General features: G+C 37.8%; 1 protein-coding gene across 1 annotated transcript in view; it reads left to right on the plus strand.

Annotated features, from left to right (window-relative positions):
* The window catches only part of CNGB3 (cyclic nucleotide gated channel subunit beta 3), a 137,499-nt gene that overhangs the window by 98,294 nt on the left and 16,900 nt on the right, over positions 1–22,305 (plus strand). The window contains exons 14-15 of the mRNA XM_028108924.2: positions 9,235–9,318; positions 16,253–16,371. Coding sequence (XP_027964725.2) covers positions 9,235–9,318; positions 16,253–16,371 — 203 coding nt within the window. The remainder of the gene's footprint in view (positions 1–9,234; positions 9,319–16,252; positions 16,372–22,305) is intronic.

Below are 22,305 nucleotides of genomic sequence, written 5' to 3' on the forward strand. Positions count from 1 at the left end.
AAGCTAAATAACCTTGCTTCAAGTTTTTCAAAGGCATGTATCTTTTCCTTTAATTTTGTATTATTTTCAAATATTTAAAAAACTGAAACTGCTCTCTCTCTCTAAACAATAAATGAATACATCTTTAAAAAAAAAAAGGAAGGGGGTACATCTGGGTGGCTCAGTCAGTTGAGCTGTTGAGCCTCCAACTCTTGGTTTTGGCCCAGGTCATGATCTCATGGGTCGTGGCGTCAAGCCCTGTGTTGGACTCCATGCTCAGCAGGAAATCTGCTTGAGATTCTCTCCCTCCCTCTCGCTCTGCCCCTCCCCACCACTCGTGCACACACACACACTGTCTCTAAAAAATAAATGAAGAAATCTTTATTAAAAATTTAAAAATAAAAATAAATAAAAACTGCAAAAAGCACACTGTACTTATTTTTCCTTTCCTTTTTTTTTTTAAGATTTTATTTATTTATTTGTCAGAGAGAGAGAGAGAGACAGAAAGAGTACAAGCAGGGGGAGTGGCAGGCAGAGGGAGAAGCAGGCTCCCCACTGAGCAGGGAGCCCGATGTGGGACTCGATCCCAGGACCCTGGGATCATGACCTGAGCCAAAGGCAGACACTTAACCGACTGAGCCACCCAGGCGTCCTGCTTATTTTCCTTTCCTCTTAGCCTTGTGAAATTTGTTTATATATTAGTGGAACAATAACTGTTGTAATGCTTTAGCAAAAGTAATATAATGCTGGAGTAATAAAAAAGTAATATAATGCTGGAGTATCATAAATTATAATAAGAACAATGTCCCATGAAAGTTGTCCACTTGATCCTTCAATCCTAACACTGTCACCATAAACCTTGCTATACCCAATTTTTACATGGCCTCTATATTAGTCAGGATAGTCCAGAGAAATAGAACCAATAAGTTATGCACATATATAAAGAGAGAAAGATACTTGTTTTAAGAAATTGGCTAACGTGAAGGGGAAAATGAAACAAGATGAAACCAGAGAGGGAGACAAACCATAAGATACTCTTAATCTCAGGAAACAAACTGAGGGTTGCTGGAGTGGAGGGGGTGGTAAGGATGGGGTGGCTGGGTGATGGGTATTGGGGAGGGTATGTGCTATGGTGAGCGCTGTGAATTGTGTAAGACTGACGAATCACAGACCTGTACCCCTGAAACAAATAATACATTATATGTTAATAAAAAAAAAAAAAGAAAGAAATTGGTTAATGTAATTATCAGGGCTGGCAAGTTCAAAACCTGCAGGTCAAGCCAGCAGGCTGGAGACCCTGAGAAGAGTTAATGTTGCAGCTCAAATCCAAAGGCAGTTTGGAAACATAATTCTCTCTTCCTGAGAGGACTTCTGGGTTGTTGTTGGGTTTTTTTGTTTGTTTGTTTTTAAATATTTTATTTATTTATTTGACAGAGAGAGACACAGCGAGAGAGGGAGTAGGAGAGGGAGAAGCGGGCTCCCTGCTCGGCGGGGAGCCCGATGCGAGGCTTGATCCCAGGACCCTGAGATCATGACCTGAGCCGAAGGCAGACGCTCAACAGCTGAGCCACCCAGGCGCCCCTGGGTTGTTGTTTTTTTTAACTCTTAAGACCTTCAACTGATTGAATAAGGCCTACCCACATAATGGAGTGTTTCCATGCTTTACTCAAAGTCTAATAACTTAAATAGTAACCTCATCTAAAAAAAATACCTTCATAGTAACATTTAAACTTATGTTTGACTAAATATCTAAGAAGGCTATAGCCTAGCCAAGTTGACACAAAATTGATCATCACAGCCCCCAAGCACTGTCAGAGTTGTATAGAATATAATTAAGTCAAAGATAAGAAACCAAGCTCTTGCTAATGCCAAATTTGAAAATTGATACATGTGTCTTCTCAAAAATAATAGCTGCTGTTTATTATTATTCTCACTATGTACTACACTGTATTATCTGCTTCAATACCTTCTTTCAATTAATTTTCACAGCAAACCTCTAACAAAGTTTTGTTAGTATCCCCATTTTAGAGAAAGTGCAAAATACTTACCTGCCTGAGGCCATAGATCTCAAAGCTGTGGGACAGGGTTTGAGCACAGGTTTTTCTTACTCCACAGTCTATGAGCTTAACCACTCTATGATGCTATTTTTCAATTCCCCACCAGCCCTATCTGGATGAATGGTAAGATGTTGAGGAACCAGAGAAGTTTTCCTAGGGTCAAAAAACAGTGCTAGCTCAAGGCCATTCTCTAGCAGTTTTCACAGAATTAGTATTAGCACACCAGTTTCACACCAAGAAACCTAAATTCACACACACTTTGCTACTCTCCTACTAAGAAAAGACCCTAAATCTCATGTGGTTCTTTTCTCTCTCAGTCAAAGCAAGTAGAATTAGAGTCAGAGGATTTTACTAAAATTTTGCTTCAGTCAATTATGGTTAATTAGTAAGATTTGCTGCTTCTACATGAGGTTATCAGCTTCTAAAGAGCTTAGAGATTAATAGTCATATTAAAATATTTTTTAAATTTTTCCACAAAAAATGGCTCTCTTCCTTGCAGATTGCATGTTGTTACAGCCCAAGCTCAAGTATTAAGCTAATAAGGAACAATTCATTTCTATAAAGCTGGGCAGTTTTCTCTACTTTCTGATGATCTATTATTTTGATTTCAATTTTTAAACATCATTTATCAAATCAAATGCTAGGGAAATCACATTTTGCCTCTACCACTAAATTACCCAGAAATGGGAGAGAATTTAATAAAAGTTCTATTGTGCCACCCAGTGGTCAGAATTTAAATCTCATCTCATCCCTTAGAAACTGAAAAAGAGCTTAACAGTAGGAAATCAGGGATCCAGATACCAAAATGAGAATGTATGCACCACCAGTCTGTCAAGGAAAACACAATGTTTCTCATTATTTGTTGCTCTAGTAAAAATGCAGAACAGATCCCAAACAGGACACCTCACTGGGACCCTGTGACTCATTGTGATTATGTGGCAAGTGAAGCCTGGAAAGGTTTTGACTTTGGTGGTAGGAAAGATGCAGGGTGGGGTGACAAACTATGTGAGTGACAGACTGAGTCAGGAATGGAATGGAAATGATGTAATTATTTTTACTAGTCACTCACGATCCCCCAGAAGTAACATCCTAATCAGATATGCCATCACATATTTTCTCTGAAGGGTTTCAAATCAGAGCATTACAGTGACACTTACTACATTTCATTTTTATTAACTTTATTTTTACCCTGGTGGTATCAGTAATAAGGTATTGTTGCAGATTTTTTTAAAGTATTTTAAACAATGAGCTTATGACCCAGATGAACTCCATTCAACTATACACCTTGAACAGTTACTCTGTCTAAAGCATGAGGCACCCATATAGTCCCTGCTCTCCAGTGCCTCCCAGTAAGACAGGGAAATTCTAAATAATAATATCCTTGGTTGTGTGATGATTATGTGACTCAAAACATATAAAGTGTTTATATCAACATCTTCCACATAGTAAATTCTATTGTTATTATTACCATATTACTAACTGGAAAATAAAACTGATTCAATCACACAGGAGTTTCTACACTGGTAAAATCAGGTTCTTCATGCGGCCCTGCTTGAACCTATTTTCAAGATGGATTAGATTCATCCACAGGGTTGTGACTTCCCACTTTGACTATGATACTGAAGCTCCCAGAAAAATAGAATTATTGTCAGTTCTCAAGGAAAGCTTGATGGAGATGACTTTTACTAGTGTTTGCAAATATTGAGCAAAGGGTTGGGTCCAACATCACTTAGAATTCAATAAGTTATGACATAGTAACTTGCAAATTATTTATCACATTTCACTTTGCTGCTCCCAGTAACTACGAATCAGTAGCATGACTGGCATAGTCAATAGTATGGGCAACAGCATTCAGAATTCTCTACTCTACACATATCACCCATCACTTGCTTAATAAGAATAGAGTTTAAGATAAAGCATTTCCTTTTATAATAAATAAGGCTTAGTTGAGAAAATCCTTGAAGACTATCGTTTATACTTAAGGGACTCCTAAAGCCACAGTGAATTATAAATTATTGATAATATCTTAAGTTCTGTTTCAAAGAAGTTAAGCAAGAATAAACCTAGAAATGGAGAAATCCTACAGGACTGAGAAGGTAGTCATTCCAAAAATAAGTTTTGCCAGCTTTTCATTTGTGTTCAGAGTTTGGCATTATTAAAAGAACTTTCTAGGTACAGGAATCACCATCTAATATATATGTTATGTTTTGAATTAAATAAAAATAGAGGGGTGCCTGGGTGGGTCAGTCAGTTGAGCTTCCGACTCTTGGTTTCAGCTCAGGTCATGATCTCATGGGTCGTGGAATGGAGCCCCCCACCAGCTCCCCATTGGGGATCTGTGCTCAGTAAGGAGTCTGCTTGGGATTCTCTCTCTCTACTGCTCCCCCAGCTCTCATGCACTCTCTTTCTCTCTAAAATAAATAAATAAATCTATAAAAATAATAATAAAATAAAAATAGAATTTCTCTATTTCTGTTCAAATCTCCAGAATCTTTATTCAAATCTGTAATACACATTTATATAGCACTGAATTTCCCATTGTTGAAAATGGAATAGTATCTAACAACTTCATTTTATGCATCACCCCATATTTACTTAGTGCCCAGCATGCCCCAAACATTGGTGAGACACTGAGGGTACAGAAGTAAATAATACACAGATCTTGCCCTCAGTTGCTCAGAATGTGGATTTAAAAGACAACAACAACAACACACACACTCTGGTGATTCCCTTTCTCTGACATCTATTGTGTGTGTGACCTTAGGGAAGTAGTCAGTAGATTTCCTGAGCTTCCGTTCCCTCATCTAAAAACCAGGAGTGATAATATATTAATTAATGCCAAGCATCACAGGAAGGTTGAAAGAATAAAACAGGTAAACATAAAAAAATAGTAAAATTTAATACAAATGCTATTAACATAATGTTAATGTTGATACTTACACAGGTACTCTCGCTTTATTTTTAAAAAGGACATTTATGAAACAATGACTGTGCTCTGACCTTCTATAAATCACAAAATTTCCTAATGGCCTCTATAAAAGAAATGGAGCTGCATTACAAAGAAAAAACACTAGCCTTGGGATGTAATTCTTTTTAATCACACAATAGTGGAACAAAGTGTATCTCAAGAAAATAATCATTTTCAAGGGGTGGGCGGTGGAGATAATTGTTGTCAGACACATAAACTATTCATCATACAAACTTCATTTACTAAGCCTAAGTACAGATGAGAAGGACCTAGTTCTAAATCACAGCTGCCCCAAGACCAATGGCACCTGTCCATAAACCAACTGGGGACAGAATCTCTTAATTGATAAAACTTAAACTGTAAGTTTTTATTACATGCAGCTGCTATGTTCCATTTACATAAATTGATACATATTCTATGCAAATGTGTTAATAAAAATTCATATTTATAACAGTTCAGATGTTTTTCTCTGAGGAAATCCAAGCTATAAGCTAAAAGTTATTCATGTAGGCACTTGCACATTTCTACTGAGGAAAGCAATAATTGTTTGCTTATCTATTTTAGAGCTCATCTCCTAGTTTGGTCTAACACTTTCATGCATTGGGTTTCCTTTATTAATGCTTTCTGCCAGTGAGCTAACCTGAAGGTAGAAGAGAAAAGATGAAATGTGTTCTTCCTCAAAGGGCATTCTGCGCCTACAAACGATCTTGGGATGTGTGTTTTACTTCATTTTCATTAAAATTAATAAAAGTCAAGTCAACATCTCATCAGTTCTTCTCCCCAGTTCCATTCTCCAACCCTCCCCAGAGGGGGCCACTAAGATGATTTCAAGGTATCTTTCCAGTCCTCATTTTTATAATTTTACTTTATATCTATACAGACATCAGTGACTATTTTGTGTAGTGTTTTCATAGCTGGAGTCATAGTGATTATATTCTACATCTTGCTTTTGTGTGCAGTCCCATTTTTTGTCAAGTTCAATCATGTCTATATACAGAGAAAGATCTGATTTATATATTTTAACCACCTTGTGGTATTCCAACCTACAAATATTCAACATTTTTATCTGTCCACAGATTGGCATTATGTTGTTTTCAGTTTTTTCAGTACTGAAAACAATACTGCCACACACATCTCTGTGTATTTATAGAACAAGAATTAAGGTCACAGGAAAACATTTAAAATCATTAATAACTCCTATGAATACAATTTAATACAGTTGGGAATTTTCATCAAAGTTCATTCCAATAAAAGGAATGAAAACTTTATTTTGGCCTACAAATTAGAATTAGGATTGTAAAAATTAATGCCAAAAAAATTGCACAAATGTAAGTGGGTTTTTTAAATCATCTGTTTCTGATTATTTACAGTGTTCTTCTTCTCCATAGATATGAATGATTGAGAGTTAGCTTCATCACAATGATATTCTAAACATGCTTAAGAACTTCCAAGTATATTTCTAATGAATTTTCTCTAAAACATCAAGAACATGAACTTTCTTTAGTGAGGGAGATCCTAAAATTAAAGTTTGTGTTTTTTCTAAGAGTTCTGAATGATCAGAACACCAGTTTCCAAAATGAAATTACTCTGAACCAATTACAACTTTAAGAGAAATCAGGCACTGGAATATTAACCATCAGAAAGAAGGAATACTTACCATTTACATCAACGTGGATGGAACTGGAGGGTATTATGCTGAGCAAAATTAGTCAATCAGAGAAAGACAGTTATCATATGGTTTCACTCATATGTGGAATATGAGAAACAAGGCAGAGGACCATAGGGGAAGGGAGGGAAAATTGAATGGGAAGTCATCAGAGAGGGAGAAAAACCATGAGAGATTCTCAACTATAGGAAAATAACAGAGAGTTGCTGGAGGGGAGTTGGGTGGGGGGATGGGATAATTGGGTGACAGGCATTAAGGAGGACACGTGATATGATAAACAATGGGTGTTATACACAACTAATAAATTATTGAACACTACATTCTGAAACTAATCATGTACTATAAGTTGGCTAATTGAATTTAAATTAAGAAAAAGAAAAGAAGTCAGGCACATAATGGGGCGCCTGGGTGGCTCAGTCAGTTAAGCATCCCACTCTTGATTTTGTCTAGGGTCATGATCTCAAAGTCATGAGACTGAGCCCCACATTGGGCTCTGCCCTCAGCACAGGAGTCTGCTTGTTCACACCCATGTTCTCTCTCTCTCCCCCTCTCTTTAAAATAAATAAATAAAATCTAAAAAAAGAAAAAGAAATCAGGCCCATTAGCCATATATTTAGAGAATTTTTACTAAAAACAAAATAACCACAATTTTTAGAAAGAAATTAATGTTTGTCATTTGCTTTAGCAAATATGATAACCTATGAGACACAGTAGGAATAAAACAAATATAAATAAAAATTATATACCTTTCACAAAACAAATATATAACAAGGAAAGAAAAGGTAAATTTTCATTTATCTAAAAGGATCTTTCTGGGGTGCCTGGGTGGCTCAGTCGTTGGGCATCTGCCTTTGGCTCAGGTCATGATCCCGGGGTCCTGGGATTGAGCCCCACATCCGGCTCTCTGCTCAGCGGAAAGCCTTCTTCTCCCTCTCCCACTCCCCCTACTCGTGTTCCCTCTCTCGCTGTGTCTCTCTCTGTTAAATAAATAAAATCTTTAAAAAATAAAAAAATAAAAGGATCTTTCTGTGTTTTTGCAAATACAAATCATACTCATCTTCAACGGACTCAAATTGTGTTATCCACATGAGCAACTTCTTGGCGCTTCTCCTCTCTCCTGTCCCCACTCCCAGGAAGTAGTAACTGCCCCTCCTCTTAAAAGTTTTATGGATGTTTAACTGGAATGTCTTATGACATGATTCACTTCTACCATCAGTTACAGCTTTTCTGTTTACTTAAAACATCATCCCAACTAGCGTACTCTCTTTCATCTTTCATAGCTCCAAGGGCATGTACAAAGGCTTGCTAGTAGCAGCTTTTCATCAATATTTGTTCGACTGTATTAAGAAGGTATTGCTATTAGCCTTGGCCTTTTTTTTTTCCATCCTGGATAACCAAAAGCTATACTTTCTCACATAAATTTTTTAAAATTCTGACTTCAAGTTCATTTGAATATTCCCTACCAATGTAGGGAGTCACGTATTCACCCATACGTGAAGATACTTCAATCATAAATTATTAACTTTCCTTATCAGTCAAACAACCCCGAAGTCTAAATTTCAGATGGATCTAGGTCAAGTGTTTGCTACTGAAGTCATTATGGAAAACTGGTGATTGCTGAAAGAATGATTATCCAATCCACAAATTGGGAGTGTGCCTTTTGCATCTCCTCCTCCTTCCTCTGCTCCTGACTATGATTAGTTCTCCACAAAATAATCATTCCTCTAAGGGATGGGCAGGACCAACCACAAAAGGAAAGCAGCTACATGTTAGCTCTGAGAGAAAAAAATTAAAATATTTGGCGAAAGCAAAAGATTCCAAACCACTATGTAGAGTAACATTTTTGAAGCATCTATCAATTTTTTTAACCTATCATATAGATAAATTATAATTCTTTGGGCACAATACAAATACACACACACATTTCTAACAAATCAAATGTGTCTCTTACACTATTAAAGTGGATACGAATATCATTTACTCAACAGATACTGCTTTTGTATCTATTATGTACAGTTACTCTGCCTTTAAGAAGATAATAAGTTGGTAAAGAAAGACATACAAGCTTGGAAAGTTAAATAATAATATCAAACAATAGTATGTAAGATGTTATAAAAAGAAAAATATTCAGATTTTTATTTTGATCTAGGTCAGTCTTAATACTAATAATAATTATCACTATTATATTATAATCATTAATAGCTATCATTAACTAAACATTATATTAAATTTTACATGAGTAAAATTTTACCATTATGAAATGTACTCTTTTAACTCGCACTTAACAGATTAGAAAAGGTTCTGTAGTAATAGGTAGTGGAGAGAGGATTAAAACCCAAATCTGTCTGACCAGGATCCAAAGGGTTGCATTCACACTATAGGTTTGTTTGTGTTTTCCTAAATTTTGGGTCAAAACAAGTCCATATCCATCAGCAATTAATATTTTAATGTTAACACAGACAACTTCTATTACTATTTATTTTCATGTCATTTTAAAATTATTTGGAATGTTGTCTTTGTAGCTGTGTCTGTAAGAATTATTTTTCTGTTATTTTTTTCTTTAGGGTTGTGATACACAGATGATTTATGACATGTTGCTAAGATTGAAATCCACTGTTTATTTACCTGGTGACTTCATCTGCAAAAAGGTGAGTGCATGCTATCTTTTGAAAGCACAACTAGTAAGTAAGTACATTTAAGGAGTTCAAATATAGTTCAAGAGCATAGTTTAAACAGAATTTTCAGGGTGAATTCTATAGCATAGAAATAATTATGACACACAGTTTTGTAAAAGAATAATCTACTCTGAGTTCAAAATGGAACAAGACAATATGGATTTCATTACTTACATAAGTGTGGGAAGTCTGAAAAGTTGTTTTGTATAAATGTAAATCATCAATTGTCACACCCCATTAATGCCAAATACTTAAAGTGGAGAAAAAAGTTATAGAAGTGAAAGGTGGTTCTGCCCTTTTTATGTCTTCAGCAAGTTATCAGTTACCTCCATTTTGCTCTCCCAATTAGTGGATAATTAATGCCACATTCTTTCCAATTTTACTGTAATTTTTACGATTATAAAAGTAATACATGCTCATTATTTTTAAAACAGAAAACACATAAAGGCATAAAGACAAAAATTTCACCACCCAGAAATAACCACTACTCATATATTATAACCTATATTTTATACTGATTAGTGACTAGATAAAGCTGGTTTTATAAAATTGACATACTGTATTTATATTTTGTCATGTAACTATATATCATATGAATATTTTATTAACTACTCAGTTATCTTTTACAACCTCATTTTTAAAGCTGCATAATATTATAGTCTATGAATATATTATAAACAACTTTCAAATGTTTGCTATTATAAATAACTCTACAATGAACATTTTTGCACATCTCTGAGTTCTAACTTAAGGGAGGAGAGAAGGAATGCTGACTTTGGGTTTTGTATCTTGGGAGACTAAATCAATAGTGAAGTCAATAATCAGAATAAAAAGTAGAGGAAGATGAGCAGTTTAAAGAAATGAGAAATGATCCAAAACCCTGGGGAGTTCACAAGCAAGTGGTGAGAAGCACTTATATCATTCCAAAATAATGTGTTAGGTGTTATGGTAAACATAAGCTCAGACTGTTATAGGACACAGAGTAAGGATACTTGTCCCACTGGGGTACTGGCAAGTCTTCCTGGAGAAGATGCTATTCAAGCCAAGTCTTAAAAAGTGAATTTACATGGGGTCACCTGGGTGGCCCAGTTAGTTAAGTGTCCAACTGTTGATCTCAGCTTAGGTCTTGATCTCAGGTTCGTGGGTTCAAGCCTGGCATTGGGCCGGGCATGGAGGCTACTTTAAAAAAAAAAAAAAGAGCCAAAAAAATGAATTTACATGAACCAAGAAAAAGAAGAAATAGGCATTCCAGATAGAGGAAAGAATTGGCATGAGCTAAGGCAGAAAGAAACTCTCTGCAGAGGAAGTTCAGAAAATTACAGTAAGTCAAAAGTTAGAACATTCTACTACCATTTATTCAAAAAAGTCAGTATTTTTGAGTGTTATGGCCAGGAACTGTGCTGAGTACTGGGTATGATCAGCACTGCAGGGGTATTCAAGTCACAGTGTACATCAGTATCACCTGAAATTAGAAGTCTGGGCTCCATCCCCAGCAATTCAATGGGTTAGGGTGGAGCTCACATATCAATATTTTTTAAAAGCTCCCAGATGACTCTAAAATGCAGCCAAAGTTGAGATTCACTGGCCTGATGGAAGAGACAAACAATAAACAAATGAAATTAAATAATACATAACTCCGAAATGTGCTAACTTCTATAAAGGAAAAATAGAATTCTCTAGGGAAGCATGTGGTGGCAATGGCACTTATTTAGATTTGGAGGTTGAGAAAGGGGGAGGTTGTCAGGTTGTCAGCCATGACCTTTACAAAATATAAAGAGAAATATTTCTGTATTAGTAAGGTGGAGAAGACAGCATTTTAGATGAAGACTTGGAGCCAGGAGGTAGGACAAAGCTTGGCATATTTACAGAATGGAAGCAAGTGATCAACTGGGATAATGGTGTAAAACAAAGTCAAAAGTATAAGGTATTTCAAGGCATCTGGGTGGAGATAGCTGGTGCACAGGTAGAAATCAGTCTAGTTTGTGAGAGGATAGAACTAGAGGTAAATCTTGGGAACCACCATATGGAAACCAACTTCATTAGAAGCTCATGAAAGGTAAAAGAAGAGGGCCAAGGCCTGTAACTTTGAAAAATGCCACTATTTATGGAGGAGGTCAAGGAAGAAGAATCAGAGAAGGAGCTATCAGAGGTAAAGGAGGAAAAATGGAGGAGAGATTGTGACATAATAGAAACCAAGAATATGCAATCCTACACAAATTAGTCCAAGGTAAAAATAAGCAGGTTGGTGATATGAAATCATTTTCATTGAAATGGGAAATATAAACCACAGCTCAGTTTAAGGACCCCTTTAGGGCAATGGTACATTTGGAATGACATGGCCTTAATGCACCAAAATGGCCTTTCAATTTGTTCCAATAACAGCAGGGACTGGAAATTGAGATAACTCATAGAAACTTTAACACCCATGCCCCTAAGCAGTGCAAATTTGCTTAACAAAATGTGAAATGCAGAGTAGATACAGCCTTCTCATTTCTAATTCCTTCCTCACATACATCCAGCACTCAATAATAAAAACAGATCAGAGAACACAAGTGAGGGGAGGAAAGGAGTAAGTAGGGGAAAGAGCAGAAATGAGAAAACATGAGACTACCTGCCACATTGCTTTGCTTTTGTTTTTAAGAGAGGAGGATTTAATTCATAGTAGATATAGACAGAGATGAAAAGTTGTTAAATTCAGCTTTGTTTTTGCTTATCATTTCTACAAATCACTGTAGGAAACAGGAAGGAAAAAACTCATATTCTATTGGCATTTGCCTTAATAATTGAAGAAATGTCAGGGCTCGGGATGAAGTTTGCAGACCTGCCTAATCTTCAAGATGACTCCCAAATATACTGAGTGGGTAGCTTGAACCATTTCAAAGAATACTTGGGAATTTTCCCAGAATCAATTGCAAGAATTAATTTGAGTGTCAGAATGCCCCTTCCGAAGAATATATCCTTCTACGTAGGAACCCTGAAAATTTGAAGTGCTCTCTCACTAAGGGTTACTTCACTCTACATGAAGCTCTTGCATTTCTACACTTTCTCCAAATTAGTACATAAACCAACCATAAAAGCTTGGTTTGATCTTATTTTGCACATGCTGTCAGACCTTGTTCTCTGAGGAATGTCTACTTCATTTGAATGCTAATTAAACTTGCAGGAAAGGCTTAAATTAGCCTAGAAATATGCAAGAAATCGTGGAAGTTTTGGTTCGTTGATTATGCCAGATCTCCTTGGAAAATTATTGAAATGATCATTAAAAAATAATTAAAAGTGCTGAACTATATTTAAATGCCCATTATGTACTTCTACCTCCAGTCAGTTGTAATAACTGCCTTTGAAAAATTGTTCCAGTTCCTTGAGAATTACTTCATGCAAAGAATAAGGAATATAGCCCTGTAGTAATCACTATTTCCTGGAGTATCTCTTGGAAAACTAATATTCAGATACTTTTCCTTTTTTTAAATAATTCATAGCTATTTTATTGGTTTTTAAGAGATTGGTGTTGATACTGGATTTATCATTAGATATGATCTATCTCTATATATTTTATAGAGTCAGGTGACATAGGTGCTACTAGTTCTAATGCTACCATCTGCCAACCTTGTAAATTTGCTCGACACTTAACTTTTCAAGCCTCTACTACCAATTTTTAAATATCTTTGACCTCACTGGGATTTTTGCAAGAATTATATGAGTTAAGATCCCTGAAAATGCTTTGCAATTATAAAGTAGCATGTTCTGATGGAACAAATGCAGGTATTAAGATAAGGAGCAATGTAAATATCAGATATTATTATGATTTTTAAAAGTACTATGTAAATGTAAGATGTAGTTGTTAACATTGATATTATGGAAATAACTGTAACAAGATCCATCTGTCTTGGAATTCTACTTTGATCTATGTTTGAGAATAAATACATGCTTAATATTATACACAGTGCAAAATTTATAAATACTTGCATTGCACAGTGCATTCTAGGCTTCCTTTTTTTTTTTTAAGATTTTATTTATTTATTCGACAGAGAGAGACACAGTGAGAGAGGGAACACAAGCAAGGGTAGCGGGAGAGGGAGAAGCAGGCTTCCCACCAAGCAGGGAGCCCGATGTGGGGCTCGATCCCAGATCCCAGGACCCTGGGATCATGACCTGAGCAGAAGGCAGACGCTTAACAACTGAGTCACCCAGGCGCCCCATCTAGTTGCTTCTAATTACTGTCATGGAGCTTTGGCTAGTCAACTGTGCTGATCTGTGCCTTTATTTTTCTTTCTGTAAAATGGAAATAATAGTGCTTACTTTACCTTCCTCATAAAAGTAATGGGAAGATAAAATGAGAAATTCAATGTCACAGATGTTAACTAAGAGGTAGAATCTGAAAACTTTAGGGTGCCTGGGTGGCTCAGTTGGTTAAGCGACTGCCTTCGGCTCAGGTCATGATCCTGGAGTCCCAGGATCAAGTCCCGCATCGGGCTCCCTGCTCAGCAGGGAGTCTGCCTCTCCCTCTGACCTCCTTCCCTCTCATGCTTTCTCTCTACCATTCTCTCTCTCTAATAAATAAATAAAAAATCTTAAAAAAAAAAGAATCTGAAAACTTTAAATTCAACCTAACAATTAGAATATGACAAGAATTAATGTTCAGGAAAGGGAAACAATCAGGGTGCCTGGGTGGTTCACTTGGTTGAGCGTCTCTTTCTTGGTTTCGGCTCAAGTCATGATCTCATGGGTCTTGAGATCAAGTCCCGTATGGGGCTCTGCACTCAGCAGGGCATCTGCTTGAGATTCTCTCCCTCTGCCCCTTCCCGCACTTGCACTCACTTTCTCTCTTTATCTCTCTAAAATAAATAAATCTTTTTTAAAAGGGGGGGTGGAATGAAAACAAACCTTAGTATTAAAGGTCTTCAAAACTTCCCAGAAAATGGTTAAACTATAATTTCCCTCATTCATAAATGAGTGCCTATATCATAAGCCCTATGCTCAGCACTGGAACAAAATAAGCCATCACAGAGCAGAAACCGTAATCAACATTGTTTAATCCTGAGTTAATTTTATTGTATTTTAATCTTTTGAAAATATGGCTAATGGGGACGCCTGGGTGGCTCAGTCGGTTAAGCATCTGCCTTCGGCTCAGGTCATGATCCCAGGATCCTGGGATCGAGTCCCGTATTGGGCTCCTTGCTCAGCAGGGAGCCTGCTTCTCCCTCTGCTTGTGCTCTCTCTCTCTCTGACAAATGAATAAATGAAAATATGGCTAACAGGAATATTTAGTGAGTTCAAATAACCCAGTCCCCTCCTGAACCGAGTAAGTAAATTCATTGTGTTCATGCTATTATTTTATTCCTCAGGGTGATTGAGACCCAATTCACTAAGAGTTATAGGTGTTATTATCCAAATAGTTTGCCTAGTATTATGCAAACCAGCTTATTTAGAATTTAACAGCTTTTCTTGACCGAATTGCAATTAGGTCTCTTGTAAGACATAGTTATTCTTTTTGGATCTTGGAGCAAGAAGAGATCTTCAAAGGGTCCCACAACCACCCATTAGTTTGGTGATTTGCATAATTCAACATAAAATTATATTCATGGCTTAAGATTTATTATAGCAAAGCATACAGTGTAGGAACAGGAAGAAAAAGGTATACATAGTTAAAGACTAGATAAATCAGGTGCAGGCTTCCTAGGTCCTACTTCTGAGAGGGTCATAAGGATACATTTTTCTCTCCAGCTTGTAGACCTAAAGACAAAGACAAAATGTCTCCACCTAGGGAAGTCCATCAGAGTCTTGAGGTCAAAAGTTGTTAAATGGTGCTGGTCACATAGCTACATGACTAGCCATGATTCAGACTCCAAACCAGATACCAAATACACATCATAAATCTTTGTGTTTACACTAAACAATGTTGACAGCCTGGTACATCCTGCTACACTGCTCTAGGCATACAGGATAACACTATTAACCGGTGACTATGTGAACATTCCAGGATTTTAGTCCTCAAGGCTTGAACAAGCATCATTGCCCTGACTCCAAGAGTCCCCAGAGATAAGCAAGACTGAGTAAAACAACCTGATACATTGACACTTTCCTTTAAATATGGAAGAAGAATAATAGCTTAAAGGTCTCCTATGCTCCAATTACTAAATTCAGACCTCAGTGTTATAGGCAGAAGGGTGGAGTTGACCTTTAAATGGCTGTAGCCCATATGCTTTTGATATACCAAGCACCTTCTTCTAAGCATAGCACTGGCACCAAAGCTGGGGTGACTATGCTTACAACCAGTTATTTCCTCTACCCGTACCTGTTCCTGAAACAATGTGTTGGGTGCCTGGGTGGCTCAGTCAGTGAAGCGTCTGCCTTCAGCTCAGGTCATGATCCTAGGGTCCTGGGATCGCGCCCTGCATTGGGCTCCCTGCTCAGAGGGAAGCCTGCTTCTCCCTCTCCCACTCCCCCTGCTTGTGTTCCCTCTCTCACTGTCTCTCTCTCTCTGTCAAATAAATAAATAAAATCTTTAAAAAAACAAAACAAAAAAAACACAAAAAAATAAAACGCTAAGGAAAGAAAAAGAAAGAAACAATGTGCTGACTGAAACATCTTTACCTGTCCAGTGGTGGCATACAGTGCTTACCTGTCCAGTGGTGGCATACAATGCTTACATGTTGGGAAGTATCCAATGGAGTGGCATATAATGGTACATGTTGGGAAGTATCACTTTCCTAATAACTTCTTTTCACGTGCTATGTCCAACCAATGTCGATAACTAACTCAAGTCTTAAGATAATTACTTTTACACTGATATTTCTTGCTTTCTTTATTTGTATTTATTCCTCTGGAACAGTTTTTATTTCTTAATTTGGGACATAATTGTCAAGAGTAAAGTGACTACTATTTCCTCTTTATATATGGCATACAGGGAGAAATTGGCAAGGAAATGTATATCATCAAGCAAGGAGAAGTCCAAGTTCTTGGAGGCTCTGATGGTGCTCAAGTTCTGGTTACTCTGAAAGCTGGAGCAGTGTTTGGAGAAATCAGGTATCTTAAAGATACATCATAAGTATTAAAGTCTATTATTCATCATAAAAGAAAAATCTTATGTCATAAAATAACTAAGGTTCTTGCTCAAATTTGGCAAAGGTTTGATTGTTCTGAGAACATAGGTAAAATAAGGATTTTCACATTTCTATTTATCCCTTCTTCCCCCAAAGACCTAGCTCATTCAGCTCCTTAGTCCCAGGACCTGGTCAGTGTCTGGCATAAGGTAGATACTCAGCATATACTGAATATGTATATATGTGAATGAATCAATGATGAAAGAAGAGGTTGGGAGAGTTAGTTGTCAGATTGTTGGAAAACTTAAATGTCAGGCTAAGAGAGCAGTTTTGAGTAGGCCAAGGAGGTGAGAAACAACAAGATTTTACAGGTCTTTTAGGCCATGGTACAGAATTTATATTTTATTCTAAATACAAATGGATACCAGTGGAGGATTTTAGGCAAAAGTAATACAATTTGAATTATGATTTTAAATGACTACTCCAACAGCTATGTGGAGAAGAGACAGTAGAAGATCAAGAATAAAATAGAGGAAAGCAATTAAAAGTCAGTTGTAGCAGTTCAAGTGAAAGACAATGGAATCTTGAACTAGGTTAGTGGCTCTGAAGGGGAAGAGAAGGTTGCACTGTCAGGCAGTTATTAATATATCAATTTCAGAATTGAGAAAATTGAAACTTTAAGGCACCAGTTATCTTGCCCAAGATAACATAGCTAATAGGTAGAAGGGACAACATTTAAACCTGAGTTTTGTGGATCAGGGTCCAGTGATCTTTGCAACACGCTACAAAAGAATGATGTTCATCCAACCTCTGACTTCATAGCTGCTAAGAAATTATCTTCAGAGTTCCAGAGATATGGATAATTTCAGATGACTTCATATTTGTATAAGAGAGATTTCCTTAGAATGCTGAAGCATCTTATTTCTCTGTTGACAATGAGGCCTCCCTTTTTTTATCATTTTTTCCTTGCTTAAAATAGAGTGGACACTCCTGTGAGGATCCTGCTTTGGGGCAGTGATGGAAACACTTCCCAGAATGTCCAAGATTTTCGTTATTTGCTCATCTTCTATTGCTTCCTTACTGGGAGTCCTTGCAAAAGTGATTTAATATCTTAGTGACTTAACCACTGCAATCTTCAAGGTCATAAAACATGCAACAGTCTAATCTGAAACATTACAGAAATTAATTAGCTGACCTCTCCCAAGGGTTGAGTACTCCCTGAAGAATAAAGCTTTATAAATACAAGTATGTTAATTGCTGATACTATCATCACAGGAGGAAATACTCTAGGAATAGAATCCAGGTGCTGCTGAGCTGCAATTGAAAAGAATCTTAGATTCTTGACAGTAACTTCTCAAATAAATCTCCTATTACCATTTGGTTTCTAAGGCCAAATTGAAACCAGTAGACCAGGCAAGCTCTATACTTCCTCAGTAGTCTGGTTGATTCAAGCAAAAGGGAGTTTTTTTGCCTTGATTCTCTTCTTGGCTATAGTGGAGGAGAAACAGGATGCATCTGGCTCTTCCCAGATACCCACAGGCTACATAGGCTCACAGCTGTCATATGCCCCTGGAGCTCTAGTTATTTATTCCAATGATGGAAACATGACTGCCAAACAAACATCTAGATACTGGAAAGATCTGGTGATCATCTTTACTACTCAAAAATGCTGTGACCTTTGTTAAAATGAACTACATCCCGCACTATCATATAGCATTTTTTTATGTTATGTTAATCACCATACAGTATCATATAGCTTTTTAAAGAAGGTTCTTTTTTCTGAGGAAAAAAATAAGAAAGAAAAGAATTGAGGGCTTTCAAGGACATTATATATTAATCTAAAAGAGCAAAGCCCTGACTAAAATATAGATTTACAGCCTGTCATGGAGAAAACCCAGACCACACTTCCAATTAATATCTGAAGAGTACAGACACCCCATTTTTAATAGAGAGACCTAGGGTCTGCCAAAGCATGGTCTTGTAGTAGTTCTGACTCCATTGTTTTCCTTACACATACACTAAGTGCCAAGTCTTATTCACCAAATGTATTTAACCACTTCCTATCCTCCTGCATCTCACCATTCTTGAAACACATCTGAACTTCTACCATTGGTATTGCTATTGTGATTTCAATAGATTTGAAATGTCCTCCCCCTGGAAAATATCTACTCACTCTTCAGGATTCAATTCATGGGTCACCTTTCTGAAGCCATCTCTAATCACCCCCGAAACAATTAGATGCTCCCTGTTCTATGCGTCCATACTATTTTATTCATGACTTTACTATAGTAGTTACCACTGATTTATATTTAATTTGTTCAAATGGATCTTCCCAACAGATGAAGCTATTAAAATATAAGAACTAGAACTTTCCATTTCTATGTCACCTGCAGCCTCACAAAAATAATACAATAGACCAATGACATCACCAAGGTGGCAACATAAATTCTTCCTCACTTTGCTCTTCCTCACAAGCACAATTAACAGCTATTAGAAAACAAGACACTACTGAGAGAATCCTGGAACACATGGGTGAGGCTGAAGCACCCACTGCACCACAGAGACCAAAAGACTGCATTAGAAGGGTAAGAGAAGTGACTGCACAGTGACCACATTGCCACTCCCCAAGACCAGCATAGCACCACACAGAGAGGTCTCCCCTGAGCCTCCAGTTTCTCCAGTGTGAAAAGAGAACCCAAGGGGGACAACCATCCCCCCCAAGCATTGTGGGAGTCCATACTCTGATCTTTCACCACAGGGATTGCAGGAGAATCTGTGAGTCTCACCCCCTGGGAATCTGACTGTGATGGAGAAGAGAGGAGAGGCTTGCAATAGCCAACAAGTGGATCTTGTCAGACTAAGTTCATACTTGCCAGCCCAAGTAGTAATCCTAACCAGCAGCTTTGCAGAACCAAATCAGGAATGCACTCTGACCAAGGAACTCAGCAAAAGGCAGATCTGTCTGATTCTGATCTTCAAACAAGGAGATTTGCAGATCTTAGAGCCCTATTTGCCTTCATCCAGGCAAGGAGCTAAATCAGCCCCACCCACTGTGGAGAGTCTTCTGGCCCCATCTGACCAGAAGGGCTAGTGACAATTCCTGGAAGCAGTGTGGGCCAGTGGCACTCAAGCCAAAAGGCAGGCAGGCCAAGTTGAACACCCCCAGAAAAGCCAGTACTGGGCATGGAGCATCCCCATGGTATACACAGGCAGGGGGATTAATTCATAGCAAGGCTAAGAGCAGCTCTCCTCAACCACACAACATGTTTGGGAAATTTAGAAGAGCCTAGAGCAGTTCCTTTCCCTCCCACACAAGCAAGGGAGCTAAGAAATAGCCCCACCTGCTTTGGAGAGTGCCTTCTGGCCTTATCTGACCAGTAAGCGCTGGAGACAACTCCTGGAAACTATGCTGGCCCAGTGGCACTGAAGCCACTCAATCAAGGTAAGACAGGCAGAGCTGATAGTTTGCAAAGCAAAGCCAGTGGCCCTGTTCAGTCAGGGAACCTGGGGTGCAGGTTGGCTTGAGTTAGCAAACAATGAGTTTTACCTGCTTTAGAGCTGCTTTTCCTGCTGTGCCCAGGTAGGGAATCTAATTTACACCCCTGCTCATCGCTGACTACAACCTTTAGCCTATCCAAATAAGGAACCCAACCAGAATACACAGGAAGCTACATAGCCCATTCAACTGCCCTACATACAGTGACACTTGAACAGAGAGTACAGCCCACAACTTCTCCCATCTAAAGAGAAAAATCAGTGGCCTTACCTAACCAAGGAATTCAGTATACACTCTGGCCTGATTTAGGTCGCCAAACAATAAGCTGGGTCCCATCCTGCTGCCCTGCTACATCAGGGAAGCTCATTTATAGCTGCATCTACTACTGAATAGTGTACCCAGTCTAGACCATCTAGTAAGCCTGACCAGAGAATCCAGGCAACCATGGAGCCTGCCTTCCAGCTTCACTTGGATAGGAAGCCAGCCAGCAATCCTAGCCAGCTGTTCTCAGCCAATGGTACAATCCCCCATCTCCATCCTTAGAATTTGAACAATTGCATCATAAAAATTGACTGTAATAGCAGACCACACCTGCCCAAGGACTTACCAGCAGACACCTAGAAACTCAAATTGAACTGACTGGTGAAGAACTGTCTCTGCCAAAGCAAACCTGTAAAGTCTGGAATTGGAGCCCAATTATTCAAATGTGCAAATAATAATGTAAAAAATCAAGGATCATGAAAAATGAGGCAAATATGACAACACCAAAGGAAATTAATAAAGCTCCAATAACTGACCCTAAAGAAATTGAGATCTATGACCTGTCAGACAAAGAATTCAAAATAATCCTCTTAGGGAATTCAGGGAACTACAAGGAAACAAGGACAGACGATTGAACAAAATTAGGAAAACAATGCATAAACAAAATAAGAAATTCTACCAAAGATGTGTGGGGACATGTCGTCAAGAATCCTTGAAACCCCTGGATGTTCTATGTCTCTCCCTGGTCTCACTGCACTAAGTCTATGCCCCTTTCTCAACTTGACCTCACTTGGTTACATCAAGTAAGGAGAAGTAATAGTCATCTCTGCATATCAAAAACTAGAATCTTTCAGGATGCCTGAGTGGCTCCGTAGGTTAAGTGTCTGCCTTCGGCTCAGGTCATGATCCCAGGGTCCTGGGATCGAGCCCCACATCAGGCTCCCTGCAGGGAGCCCGCTTCTCTCTCTGCCTGCCACTCCCCCTGCTTGTGCTCTCTCTCTCTCTCTGACAAATAAATAAAAATCTTAAAAAAAAAACCTAGAACCTTTCTAAATGCCCACCAAGAGAACATTAAATACCCTAAATTGTGTTGTAGCTTTTAAATGGAATACTATGGAACCCTCAAAAATAATGCTATGGTTGGGGTGCCTGGCTGGCTCAGTTGGTGGAATGTGTGACTCTGGGTCTCAAGGTTGTGAGTTCAAGTCTCACACTGGGTGTAGAGATTACTTAAAAACAAAATCTTAAAAAAAAAAAAGAAGTTCAACCAAAGAAATAGAATGATCAAAATATACATATGTATATAAATGCAAGAGTTAAAAAGCACAATAATTGAACTGAAGAATTCAATAGATAGTTTCAAAAATAGACTCAACCACACAGAAGAATCAGTGATCTGTAGGTAGGACTTTGGAAATTACCCAGAAGAGCAAAAAGAAAAAATAATGAAAAAAGTGAAAAAGGCCTACAGGGGTTATGGGACACAATGATGTCTTGATACATTAACACTTTATCATTATATAATGACCTTCTTTGTCTCTTTTTACCATTTTTAACTTAAAGTCTATTTTGTTTAATATAAATATAGCTACACTAACTCAAAAAGATATCAGCAATCCCGTGTTCATAGCAGTATTATTTACAATTGCCAAGACATGGAAATAACCTAAGTATCTACTGATGGATAAATAGATAAAGAAGTTGTATTCAGGGGCACCTGGGTGGCTCAGTCGGTTAATCGTCTGCCTTCAGCTCAGGTCATGATCCCAGAGTCCTGGGATCGAGCCCCACATAGGGCTGAGCAGGGAGCCTGCTTCTCCCTCTCCCTCTCCCTCTGCCACTCCCCCTGCTTGTGCTCTCTCGCTCTCTCTCAAATAAATAAATATTTTTTTAAAAATAATTGTATTCCTATATTTATATATATGAATATCCATACATATGAATATTACTCAGCCATAAGAAATCCTGCTATTTGCAACAATATGGATGGACCCTAAAGGCATTATGCCAGGTGAAATAGGTCAGACAGAGAAAGAAAAATATTGTATGATCTCAGTTATATGTAGAATCTTGAAGGAAAGAAGGAAGGGAGGGAGGGAGAGAGAGAGGAAGAGAAAGAAAGAAAGAAAGAAAGAAAGAAAGAAAGAAGAAAGAAAGAAA

The sequence above is a fragment of the Eumetopias jubatus genome, unplaced genomic scaffold, assembly GCF_037043125.1.
Source record: "Eumetopias jubatus isolate StellerSeaLion01/CBP00866 unplaced genomic scaffold, mEumJub1_p1.0 scaffold_4, whole genome shotgun sequence".
Classification (NCBI taxonomy): Eukaryota; Metazoa; Chordata; class Mammalia; order Carnivora; family Otariidae; genus Eumetopias; species Eumetopias jubatus.